At 49.7% G+C, this 13,445-nt stretch overlaps 1 protein-coding gene across 3 annotated transcripts in view; it reads left to right on the forward strand.

Annotated features, from left to right (window-relative positions):
• CRMP1 (collapsin response mediator protein 1) overlaps positions 1-13,445 on the forward strand; it is a 71,759-nt gene that overhangs the window by 41,844 nt on the left and 16,470 nt on the right. For all 3 annotated transcript variants that reach the window (XM_032333797.1, XM_032333800.1, XM_032333799.1), the window contains exons 5-8: positions 4,962-5,023; positions 7,079-7,159; positions 11,682-11,750; positions 12,845-12,965. In XM_032333797.1, the coding sequence (XP_032189688.1) occupies positions 4,962-5,023; positions 7,079-7,159; positions 11,682-11,750; positions 12,845-12,965 (333 nt within the window). The remainder of the gene's footprint in view (positions 1-4,961; positions 5,024-7,078; positions 7,160-11,681; positions 11,751-12,844; positions 12,966-13,445) is intronic.

The following is a 13,445-nucleotide window of genomic DNA, read 5'->3' on the forward strand; positions in this document are numbered from 1 at the left end:
TTTGCAGCAAAGTACCCTTCTCTGCCTTTTTCCTACCCACAGAAAGCTGGTGGCCAGGGGCCCTTTTCATTTTGAACAGGCTCAGTCTCTTTTGGTCAAAGAGGGTACAGTTTTCTTAAAAACATTGTGGGTTTTCAATGGATCGGATTATACTTCACTCCACCAGACAAATCTTTTTCTGAGACAAGCTTCTCTCTACCTTAGATGACTGTCAGTGGTGACGTGTGGTGCTGCCTTCAAGATTCTTGGAAGTCCTTTTGTCTGCCCAAGGAAGTTCACTGGACACTGCCTCGGGTTTTTAGGAGGTCTTAACAAAGAGTTCCAGGCACACCCTTAATGTAATCTTTACCCTAAGGTCCTTTTTTCCTTTGAGAACTATTTGTGTGTTGGCAGGAGTAGAGATGAGAAGCAGTCTTGTGTGTCCACTCAGTTCCACTTGCAAACTGAACTGTTCCTTGTCTCTCCGGTTCCATTGGATGCCCGTCTTCTGGGGTTTCATCATACTCTGATTAGGCCCTTAACATTCTTCACGGAAGTCATTTCAGGCAGATTCGCAAATTCTCTGGGTACGTCATCACAAGGGGCAATTTTTTCCTCTTGTGTTGCTGCTGCCTGGTACATGTGGCCCCTTTCCCACCCTCCACTAACAGTGTGTTGGCTATTTTTCCCAGCTTGTGGCCTTCAGTCTCCTCAGGACTGTTCTGACCTCCACCTACAACCCAGTCCCAAGATCAATGACACATGTGTTAGATTTTGGCCACTGCGGCGCCTGACCTCTAGGCAAAGATTTCTGTATCAGTTAGCCTTTGTTTTATAACAAACCACTCCAAAACCCAGGGGCTGAAAATAGCCACTGCTAAAACCACAATGAGAGACCACTTAGAAGGGCTGTTATAAAAAACAAAACAAAACTGAAAGTACCAAGTGTCGAGAGGATATGGGGAGATGGGACCCCTGGGGTACCGTCGGTGGGAATCCACACTGGTGCAGCTACTCTGGGAAACGGCATGCAGGGGCCTCAGAAAATTAAACGTAGAAGTACCCTATGATCTAGGAACTCTGCTTCTGGGTATTTATCCAGTAGACTTGAAAGCAGGGATTTAGAGATATTTGTATACCTGTATTCATAGCAGCATTAGGCAGAAGAGGCAAAAGCTGGAAACAACTCAAATGTCCATCGATGGGTGAATGGATAAACCAACGTACATCTCCATGGCCTGTCCTCCAGCAGGCTCTCCTGAGCCCCTTCATGTGGGTCTCCAAGGTGAGCGTGAAGCCCTGAGGCATGGCTTGGAGCCAGCATGGCACTACTTCGGCCCCATGACTTGGGTCAGTGCAGGTCTCCAGACCAGCCCGCATTCAAGGAGTAGGGAAACAGACTCAGCCTCTTGGGAGAGAAAGAGTCACCGTGAAGCTTTTTTGAAACTTTAAAAAAATTTACCAGCCAGTTTAATTTCTTCCTGGCTCCCATCGCTGTAGGGAATTACTTTGCTTACTTATCTGCCTATGGCTTGTTCCCAGTACAAGGTAGACAGGCATCCTTCCTTCCTTGTTCACAGCTCTATGTCTCATTTCTAGAATGGTGCTTGTAAGGTTTTATAGACGAGATAAATACAACACGCGAAGTGGGTGCAAGGCAAGGTTTTTTAAAGGCACTCTCTGGCGAAGTTTCAGGGCTCAGGAGAAGGGGAGCCAAGAGAGTTGCACCGGGAGGAGGTGGGCACCCTCCAGGTTCCACGACTCTGGAAAGCAGAGTGGGGGAAGTCCTGCTGGGAGGGAGTTGGCGGGGGTGTCTTTTATCTGTCTTCTGCATAGGTATCGGGTTACCTATGGAGACATGACCTGGGCATACATCCTTTTGGCGGGAGAGTCAAGGGTTAAGGAGGTGGGGTAGGCTGGAAGAGGGCTTCGAGACCCCGTGGTGGTCATTTCTATCATTTCTATTGTTCCTCCTGCACTCCCGGAGCCAACCAACCCAACAGTGCTCACGCATAGGAAACACTCAGTAAATATTTGATGAGTGCAAAAATAAATATTCCATGGAAAAGGGCTGCTGGGGTCCAGTAAGTTTGGGAAATGCTCTCTCTCTATTCTGTTCTCGACTATTCTTAATGCATGTGATCATGTGAAAATCTGTGAGAAGCCCTGCAGTAGAGAAACCGGATTACTGTAGATGAATCCATTCTTCTTCACCAGTCTAGAGATCAGCCTCCCCGGGTTTGACTGCAAACAATAGAATCTCCCCAGAGCTTGGCTTACGTTTAATGAAACAGATTTGCCTCAGTGATAATGACGTGTATTCAAGGATCCCACACCAGGGAGTCTTACCCTGTGCTTTCCTTTTTGAGCCCGCTCTGCTCTCACCTCACCCTTGACCCGTGTTCTCTGCTTCTATACCCACCATGCTGGAAGGCAGCAAGCAGCCCACTCTCTGTCTGGGTGTACATTTCCGTTTCAGAGACCAGCCAAGTGTTTGGGGGTGTTAAATGGGCCTTGTCCCTCCTCCCGGCCCAGCTCAGCATCTGCCGGATGCCCAGCCCTGCCCTAGTATCTCTGGTCTGGGGTTACTGGTATGGACAGGGCTGCTTCCAAGGTTACAGGGTGGATCCAGTAGGAGGGGTTTCTGAGAACTGGCAGGTATCATGAATGGGTTCACAACGGGTAAGCTCTCAACACCGTCTTTGAGAACTGGTATTCCATGCTACCTCCTTGGAGAAAAGCTAGGATGATGGCATGTGTGAATTTGGGAGGTTTGGGGGAATTCTGGGGCTCACCGAGTTTCCAAGGCCCTGTTGCTAGGAGTGGAGTGATCAGGCCAAATACACGGGAACATTCACTACTCCTGATATGCATTGCTTAATTGGTTTTTTAAGCAGGTGCAAATTGGTATGAAGGAAGGACTCATTTTGACTCCCATTCAGTAGCACTGGGCAACATATTTTGAACTGTGGTATAGTACTGAGGTTTTATTTTTAATTACTTTAATTACAAATAAGACCAAATCTCTTTATCTTTATTAGCTGCTTTTTTTTTTTTTCTTAAATTGTCTCAAAGTACTTTTTACCTTTGGGGTTTTTGGCTTCTTCACTTTTATTTTAATATTTTTAACATAAAGCAGAAACAGAAAAACCACGCAGATTAAAAAAATGTGGCTTTATGAATTATGATGAGGTACGCTGCTCGGGCAAGAAATAGGACTTTGTCAGATGCCGCCCAGTGGAATCTCCAGGGGGCCCATGTCAGTCACGACACCCTCCTCCTCCCAAAAGTCACCACTGTTGTTTTCTAAATAAGAGGGTCTTTTTTAAAACCTCTGTTAAATTTGTTGTGGATATAGATAGATATATTTACGGTGTTGGCTGTTTGCTTTTTGTTTTGAGGTTTTAAGAGTTTACAGGAGGTTTCCACTGATAACAATTCAAATCTGTCGTGATTTTTTGAGACGGCTTTCAATGTGAGATGACTTGACCCTGTCCACTCGCGTGCACAATGAAGTTTTAGGATGTACTCATTAAATTCACTGTTTGCTAGTGCATTATTTCTGCTTTTATTTGTGTCATTTATTTCTAATTTCTGGGGAATTTTTCATTTTCTTTTTTTTTTCTTAGATTTCTTATCATGCAAAAAAATTCTTATCGTGGAAACTAACTAGGTTAATATTTACTTCGCTTCGCCTTAAGGAAATGATGACGCAGTCAAAGCTATGAAGCCAGGAGCTTATGTCTCACTTTAGTTTTAGTTTTACCTGTTTACTCACTGAGCATTGATCTGTGTCTCTGCACATACTGAGTTTTTCTTTCAGATTTTAAAAAAGATGATCTTTATAAGGAATACAGTATCAATTAGTTGTCTATGACTTCTATTTAAGTCTACTTGATTAATTAGAAACTGATATTTTAATGTTAATTTCTGTATCTAATTTTTTTCCTTAAATTTTTTTTTTTTAATGATTTGGACAGGGAATTGTTGTTGCCAGGGCTCTCTGCACAAGAAAAGATCTTTGGTTTGTCTTCACCATTATTTTAGTATAAAAGAATTCTCAATCCCATTTAATACCTTTGCCCTGAATGCATATTCTTACCCAGACATTTCTGGATTCCGTGACGAACATTAAATGCACAGCACATATTACGTGTGTGCCAACTGACGTAGTACAGAAGACGTTGTCCCTGTCCTCATGCACCTGCCAGGTGTGTTAGGGAGGAGTCTCCCACATCCCCTGCTCCCTGCTGGCCTGTCCACACAGCACATGAAGTCCTGTCATTTCAACCTTCTAGAATCCCCCACCCCAACCCCTGCAGCTCCCGCCCTGTCTCACAGCCTCGGCACCACCTGTCCCCTTGACCTTCAGCATCCTCTTCCTAGCTACATGTCCCTCTGCTGCCCTGCGGACCCACCCTCAACACTGCTTCCAGGACAGTCTTTCTGAGACAAGAAAGTCTAATCGTGTCACACCTTGCTTTAAAAACACATGCCTTGGCAAATAGTGGTGATGCTTGCACAGTATTTTGAATGTAGTGAATACCACAGAATTGTGCACTTGAAAATGGCTGTGATGGTGAATGTTGTTGTATGTATTTTACCATAACAGAGCATCAAGCCGTAAGACGCTTCTAGTACCTTCACATTCTATGTCTTTTCACCCCCCTTACTGTTCACACCCATGAACACCAGCCTCTCTGTCCCAATAGTTCTCCTCCCTCTGCCTCTCCCTCTGTCTCTTCCCCCTCCTCCCCTTCCTCTCTTTCCGATTCAGCCGTGTGCCTTCCCTGGAAGCCTCCTTTGACCGCCCTCACCCACACACCCAGGCTGGGTTCGGTGCTCCCTCTGTGAGGCCCGGTGACACCCTTCTGTCCTCGCAGTTACCACTCTGTCTTGTGATCATGGATTTACCAGAAAGGAGCGTTTCTTTTTTCTTAAATGCATTCTTCTGTTTCCTTTTTTTTTTTATCTTGGAACAGGTGTCAATTCCTTCCAAGTCTACATGGCGTATAAGGATCTCTACCAAATGTCTGATAGCCAGGTGGGTCCGCCTGCACACCCGCTCCTGGGAGAAAGAGGCCACGCTGATGGGCAAGGGGGCTGTCAGAATGGGCAGGCGAGAGGTCTGGGTGCAGGTCTGGGTTCTGACACGACCTTGCTATGTGACTTGTGTTGGTTCCCCTCCCCCCGCTGGGCCTGCGTCTCTGTCCGGTTACTTGAGTGGGGTCGAGAGGGGGATCCCTTTGCATGGCGGTTCCCAAATCCACCTCATCCTTAGCGTCATCTAAAAAACTTATTTAAAAAAAGACAGACTCGTAGGGGCCCCTGGGTGGCTCAGTTGGTTGAGTCCAACTCTTGGTTTTAGCTCAGGTCATGATCTCGTGGCTGTGGGAACGAGCCCCATATGGGGCTCTGTGTTCAGTGGGGAGTCTATTTGAGATTCCCTCTCCCTTCCCCTCTCACTCACTCTCACTCTCTGTCTCAAATAAATAAATTAAATCTAAAAAAAAAAAAAAAAAAAAGACAGGTCTTAGATCCCATCACAGATGTTCAGGGCAGGGCTCAGGAAAATGTACTTTTCTAAAAGTTCAGCAGTTCATTCTGGAGATCTAGTAAGCTCGGGCACCATGTCATTAGCTCTGACCCAGAGGGGAGCCCTGGCTCTCTCTCTCCAGCCAGTCGAGACTGAGGTCCCTCCCTCCCTCCCTTAATTTTCTCACCTGTGCAGTGTGGCCATCTCTGGACAGGCTGGCTTCCCACACTGTCACATGGGGGAGAGGAGCTCCAGGGGGTGGTGCTCTCGTGCTGTATGCAGGATGTTGAGGTCATTGTCTCCTGGGCACCTGGCCTTCTTACACCACTGGGACTCCGGGCTTGTCGTATGAGCATTGCCCTGACCTCTGGTTAAAACAGTGGGGCAGTGTGGTGGCAAAGGGCATAGATCCTGTAGCCAGAGTTTTGGGCTGCAGCCCTGGCCTTGCTGTGCATCCCGAGGCAGCTTTCCCAACCTCTTTGTGCTTTAGAGTCATAAGACTCCCTGCCTCCTAGAGGTCATCAGGGGATTGAATGAGTTTCTGAATACATGACTCTAGGACAGTGCCTGGCACACACAGGGGCACTGAGAAGCTATGATTCCTCATGACCGTGCAGTTGGGCAGGAAGCAGGACGCATCCAGTTCTCACCTTTCAAAATAAACGCTTGGAGTTACAGAGAATAACTTACCCCAAGGCTCCCTGGAGGACTTTGATGTGTCATTGAAAGACTAAAATCAGTTCAGTTTCATGAAAAAGTAGTGTGTGTCTGTCTGGCATAACGTGTTTCATTCTAACCACCAAAGCTCCAAGGGCAGATGGAGTTCAGCCATAGGGGCCCTGGAAGGTGCTTCCTGCCCCCAAGTACCCACCCCTCCTGGCCCACCTGCCATCTGCATCTAGATGCACATATCCCGGGGTGGGGTGCTGTCTTGTGTGCATGCAGAACAAAGTTAAAATTCGAGAGGCCCTGGAGAAGGAATGTGGCAGCTCTGGTCCCCATGGCGGGCACGTGTCTGAGCGCAGATCCCCTGCAGGTTGGAGCAGGGCAGGGGATGGTGCAGGGCCTCTGCTGGCCAAGTAAGCGGATGCCTGGCAGGGTGTGTGTTACCTGTTACCTGAGTTGTTGTAGAACTTGGCCCACAGCCCAGGCTGAGCACGCCTAGGTCCACAAGTTCCGTAGACCTGAAACCAGGGTCTGAGCGTGGCTGTCCCCAGCAGCAGCTGCGGCCACCTGAGTGGGACGGAGCCACATCGAAGGCAAGGAGGCACCATAGGCACTGGGACCGAGGGCATTTCCTGTGGTGCTATGGCTTCGCTCAGTTCTGCCCTTCCCCCAGCCTGCTGCTCTGGGATCCGGAGGGTGTCAGGGTCAAGGGGAGACCCTTTCCAAGGCTTAACTTGTTGAGCAACACATTCCATGGCTATGAACAGAGCGGCTGCATTGCCTCCGCAGGGGCGGGAGGGTGACTCCGTGAGCAGAAGAGCCCTCTTTGCAAATGCTCGTGTTCTGACATTTTTATCTCCCCTCCTCCTCTCCCCCGCCTGGTTGCTTCTCCCTCAGCTCTATGAAGCCTTCACCTTCCTGAAGGGACTGGGCGCTGTGATCCTGGTCCATGCAGAAAATGGAGACTTGATAGCTCAGGTGAGTGGTGTGGCTGTCCACGGTTGCCGCTCCCGTCCGCATCCCAGCGCTGTCATGGTATGATCAGAGGGGTGGAGACGTTGGTGAGCAAGGTGGCTAGGCAGTGAAGGGTCAGGCCGAGAGCTGGATGGTGGCTCAGACGCTCCAGGTTCGGGTGACGCACTCACCGTCTGCAGAGGGCTCTCTGCATAGTGGGGATGGCAGATCTGCCCTGTGAGCCTCACGGCCTTGCATGAGGAACAAGTAAGGATCGGCTGGAGGGGCTCTGCAAACTTGGGGCGTGCCAGAGATGAGGTGCATGGGAGCTAGCATCGCTCATCATCTTGTAGGACTTGGGAGGAGTGTAGTGGCGGGTTCCCTGCCACCACCCAGCCCGTTAACCACAGGCACCTGCCTCACGAGGATTAAATGATATCATGTACGTGAAGTCCAGTGTCCGACACACAGTAGGCCGTAGCCATGCAAAATTTTGGATGGGGAGAGACATGAATGCATTTTGACCCTTCTGGTTGTAGGATGGAGAATTTGGTAAGAGAAGAGTAGAAGCAAGTGACCAGCTAGGTTCTCCTCCTTCAATTCTCAGCAGCAATGAAGACGGGAGATAGAGCAGAGGAAAGGAGCACAGTCCACGGGTCTCGTTGGTTGACCAGATGGAGAAGAGGAGGAAGAGGTCAGGGGCATGGGTTGATCATGACATCACAAAGCAAGATCGTGCATACCGGAAAACATTTGGACACATCTAATGAAAGTAGTTAATACGAGGCGTGATGTGAAGGAGTTTATATATAGTGACGGTCACCACTACATCACAGATACGACACAGATATCCCCACTTTATGAGTAGAGAAATGGGGCTCAGATATGCATAGCTTGCTCAGTTATGTGGGGCACAGAACCTGGATGATACGGCAGTTCTGAGCACAGCGGGTCTACGCTGCGATCGTTAAGTGCGTGAGCTCTGATGCTCGCTGGGAACTTCGGCTCTTGGCTTCTTAGTTGGGATTACACAAGGGTGTGGACCCCAGGAATTGAGGATCACTGGGGGCCCTCTCAGAGGCTATCTCCCAGTCTGTCCTCTGATCCCCAGTGATTGGGATCCCGCTCACACGCAGAACACTTCCATCCCTGTCCAGGGTCCTCCAAATTCCCATTACAGCACCAAAGTCTGGAAGTGTCTAAGTCAGATCCATGTGTAGATGAGGCTCTTTGGGGATAGTTCCTACAGTCTTCAGGTCCCTGGAGCCAAAGAGGCAAGTTATCCGCCTCCCCCAATGTACACTCAACTTACAGCACACAATGGTGGGGGGGGGGGGCATTCCTTTTCAAGAGGGAAAATGGAAGGCTTCAGGAGCAGGTCCGTAACTGTTCTGAAACGCAGTTGGACACTTGCTGGCCGTTTCTTGATTAGGTCCCGGAGGCTGAGAGTAGTTCTGCATGACTCTTGGCTTCCCCTTCTGGGCTCTTGGTTCATCCCCTACTTCCCGTCATCCATCCTATCTGTGAAAGGTAGTGCGTTCTTGCCACAGAGCCTGCTCCCTGCCTGGTACAGCTGGGAGGCACAACCGCTTCCTTTCATACCATTCAGCCCAGGCTGCCTGGGTTTTGCTAAAGTGACTCTCCCAGCCTTTGTTGGCTTCCTGTGACTCCCTCCATGGTTCATGCCATCAGACAAAAGACACCTATGGGTTTCTTCCTGATAAGCCTACTCCTGCCTTTCTCACACCCTGAGCTCTCTAAAGGCCCTCTTGTTGGAGGGGCTCTGGGGTGCACCATCAGTCTCCTTAAAGGGCTTTTTTTGTGACCAATTCACCCCGAAGTCCCCAGCCTCCATCTTTCCAGATCTTCACCAACATTGTGGGGCCATACCCCACTTTTGTCTCTGGAGTATTGTCTGCTGCTTATGTCCTGGATTTTACATTTGCTCAGAAGACATTTCTTTTAGATACTTAAAAAGATTTAGTTATTTGAGAGAGAGAGAGAGCATGGGGGGGGGATGGGAGGGGCAGAGGGAGAGAGAGAATCTCAAGCAAATTCCATGCTCAGCGCCAAGCCCAACCCAGAGGTCGATCCCAGGACCCTGAGATTATGACCTGAGCTGGTCAAGAGTCAGAGTCTGTAACCAACTGAGCCACCCAGGTGCCCCCAGAAGACATTTCTTGATTGCACTATCTTTTGCTCTTTGGAGAAGCAGAGAATTTTCAAGACCATCTCGCCCTGGTTCCTTTTTTTCTTCTCTTTCTTTCTTTCTTTTAAAGTAGACTCCAATGCAGGCTTCAGCTTCCAATAATGTCCTCATTCCCTTTCAAGTTCTCCCTGCCAAGGTGGTCAAGGTTCATCTTTCTACCGACGGTCCAGTCCATTCCAGGCTACTTCGCTCTTTCTCTAGTCGTGGCCCCCTTACACTGCCTGGTCCCAGAGCCATCCCCACAGCCTCAGGTGTTTTCATGGTAACACCCTCTTTCAGGCCACCACCATCTACATTAGTTCTCTGTGGCTGCCTCACTGCAGGTCCCGAAACTTCACATGTGAAAGCAATAACCGTTTATTATCTCAGGTCCCGTCGGGAGCCCAGGTGTGGCTCAGTGGGTTCTGTTGCAGGCTGCAGTGAAGGAGTCAGGCAGGGCCATGGCCAGCCTCAAGGCCACACTGGGGCGAGCCGTCTAGCCGCAGTCAAGTGCTTGTTCTTGGAATTTAGTTCTTTGCAAGCTCAGATGGATGCCCTCTGTTCTTGGCTGGCTCCTCCCCGAAGGCCGGCTTGGTTCCTTGCCCTGAGGGCAACCCCAGCAGGGGTGCTGGCTTCCTTCCCAGTGAGCAGATGGAAGAGCTAAGGGGGAGGGTGAACAAGGTGGAGGTCACAGTCCTTTGTGACGTCATCTCAGCAGGGACAGCCAGAGACATGGACATCTCTCTTGTCCATGTTCTGTTCATTAGAAGCAAGGTGCTAGGTCCAGCAACCTAGGGGTTACACAGGGCATGGAGCTATGAAAGTGGGCCTGTTGGGGGCCTCTCAGTGGTCTCCCTCCACACACACCTGTTTGGCCTAGTTTTGCCCTTAATAGAAATGCAACAATATGATACGTGTTCTTTTATGTCTGGCTTCTCTTGCTCCAATCTATGAGATTCCTCCCTGACTTCCACGAAACAACAAATTTTTTTCTTTTTTTCATCACTGTAGAATACCAGGGCAGGAATAGGTCCTAATGTATTCTCTCACTGATGGATCCTGGGGTAGTTTCAAATTTGGGGACTGTTGTGTATCAAGCTGGTGTGAACACTCTTGTTCGGCCTTTTGTTAAACCTGGGTTCGCGTTTCTGTTAGCGTCTACCTGTATACTCAGCTTTGGTCGTAACTGCTAAACCTCTTTCTAGAGCAAACAAGCCCCACACGCCCACGAGTGAGATGTGCAGCCGGGCGCCCCCAGCACCTGGGCTCGACGTCGAGGAGGGGGGTGTGGTCTCAGCTTTCCATGCTGCCCACATAGGATTTAGCTTTCTCAGTTCCAATAAATGTCGCCCTTTGCTCCTCTACTTCCCAGGTTCCCAGAGTTTGTCTTCATGGTCTGCTCTGCATTCTCGTGGCTTTTGGGTACCTTTCCTGCCCCTTCTGTGGGGTTGCAGAGGGGGAATGAAAAGAATGCACGGGCTCAGACCACCGTTTCTATCCTGTTCCAGTCTTCCTGTGATCTGTGCTTTCCTCCATGAGAGCATCTTGTGTCCTTCTGCCTTCCTCCCGTCTTCACTTCCTGTCTTCTTCACTGCAGAAATAGCAAGGGACGGTTAAGCAGTCTGGCACACTGATCTCTCCATGTCGTAAGTCATTGTGTAAATAGTGTACAGAGATGCTCCGTAAGCACTGTCTTTGGTAGCTCAGATTATCCCATTGTTTACTGAAATCTACCCCGGCTATGAGATCTTGACATTTCCGGTTTACATTCTTACAATAAAGCTGAAGCTTAATAACCTGAGATGCGGTTGAAATTATGGTGTTTTGTTTTGTTTTTTCCCATGGCTGATCGAGCTGGGGACCCATGCATGGCGGGGACGTGCCCAGGAATGCTACAGAAACCACGGAAGTGACAATTAGCAGCACAGCTGACATCTGGCCAATATAAAAAACATCTTTTTTTTTTTTCTTTTTTGAGAAATTTTTTAATTTTTTTTTTTTTTGGCAAGGAAAGCTTGAAGCAAATGTGTTTGAATCTAGGGCATTACCACAGGGAGTCATTTCTAGGCTCTGTGGCGAGCTGGAGTACAGGCTTGCTGGCTAGAATGGCCGACACTGGGAAGAGGAATGATGAGAGCCCCCTGCCAGGGAGTGAGCTTGGCCGCACCCCCGGTCCCCTGTGGTCGTCTTGCTGGCTCCCTCACTGACTCCATGCAGAAGCTCTAAGACACAGGTGCTCTTGTCCCAGAGCTGGAATAAGCTCTAAGACTCAGCTGCCTGTCTGCTAACGGGGCCTGGAGGACTGGCCTCTCCCGGCTGACGTTCTACAGTCGCTAACTCAGTGCTCCTGTCTTGCAGGAACAGAAGCGGATCTTGGAAATGGGCATCACAGGTCCCGAGGGCCATGCTCTGAGCAGACCCGAGGAGGTAATGGGGCCTCCCCTGGGGTGTGACTCTGATAACACTGAAGGCCCGCCCTGATGCTGTTCCAGCTGGAACAGCGAACAGAGCCCCCCATCTCCATCCCATTCCCCCGACGGGAGCATCCCAGCACACCTGGCTTCCTGTGGGGCCTGGGGGAAAATGGGGGAAGCCAGGGGAAGACCCTGCTCATCCCTGAGCCCAGAAGCTCCACACCAAGGCCCATGAACAGTTCAGTATCATAACTGGATAGAAGGATCCTTGCTGAGGACTTCGTGTATTTGGTGATAGAAAAATGGAGCCGCATATTCGAGACCTAGAACCGATAGAACAGCTTCTCCTGCACATTGCCCACTGTGTTCTAAGACTTGAGCATGGATGTGTGTGTGTGTGTGTGTGTGTGTGTGTGTGCGCACGCGTACGTGTGTGTCTGCTATGAGCCTGGCCTTGCGCTGGGCACTGGGGCCACAACACATGGTAGATAGACTTTTTAAGTTGATCTAGCGCAGTGATCTGCACGTGAGCTCCATGGCCCGTGAGCGGTGTTCCTCATCCCTGGTGAGATCAGGACAGACCTGAAGACAGTGTTGACACACCCCTTATAGCACCGTGGGACTCAGTGTCCGTCTCAAGCACTGGGACCACGTCTGGAGCATCAGCAGACTGAAAAAAACAAAGCAGTACAAAACATATCTGGTCCTATTGTTTGCGCGGCACTGGTCTAGAGGGGACACACGGGAATGTCTGTCGGACACGTGCATTCACTTATTGCAGGTGTTTTATAAGTAACGGACCATTTTATGGGCCTTTCGAGGCTTTATCCTGCCTGGTCTGTCCCCTCCTCACAGAACACTCAGCATGCTTCCAAGCAAGCAGATGAACAAAATTCTGCCTTCCAATCCTTGAACCAAATACACTTGGACTCCTTTTTTCCTTTCTTTTTAAAAATCTGTTACTTTTCTGCCTTGAAGCAGTAGATTTGCCTCTGGCTGCACTTAATTAAGGAAAACAGAAGGGCTCTGATTCACGGAGAGCCCTAGGGGCTGGGGGGCTCACCTCTGCCCCTCCCTCTCGTGACCCGCATATTGCTGTGTCCCCAGCTAGAGGCTGAGGCTGTGTTTCGGGCCATCACCATCGCTGGTCGCATCAACTGTCCAGTGTACATCACGAAGGTGATGAGCAAAAGTGCGGCGGACATCATCACCCTGGCCAGGAAGAAAGGTATGCAGTCCGGCGCCCCGGCCTCCTGTGGGCCTTAAGGAGGGGGCTTGTCCAGCAGGTCAAGTTCACTGATGGGGCCACTGCCCAGGGCAGAGACACCCTGACAGTTTCCAGCAGCCTGAGCCCTTATAGGTAAATTATCCCACTTTGTAGGATCGGATGAGACCCTGTATTATATTTTTATTTTAATTTGTTTACTTGCTGAGAGAGAGAGAATCATATGCTCTATCTCATGACCCTGAGATCATGACCTGAGCCCAAATCAAGAGTCAGACGCTCAACGGACTGAGCCCCATGGGTGCCCTGAGACCATGTATTTTAAAGAGCTCTGTATTGTTCCAGTTCTGTTCTGGGTGGTGGTGGGGGGGTCTCATTAAGTCAGTGCTGGGGCCGGTTGCATCAGCTCTGGGATCCTGCCCACCCTCTTTCTGTCCTCCTCTGGACACATCATCCTGGATCTCCTGCATCCAAGGTCAGGTG

The sequence above is a fragment of the Mustela erminea genome, chromosome 2 (genome assembly GCF_009829155.1).
Source record: "Mustela erminea isolate mMusErm1 chromosome 2, mMusErm1.Pri, whole genome shotgun sequence".
NCBI classification, from domain to species: Eukaryota; Metazoa; Chordata; class Mammalia; order Carnivora; family Mustelidae; genus Mustela; species Mustela erminea.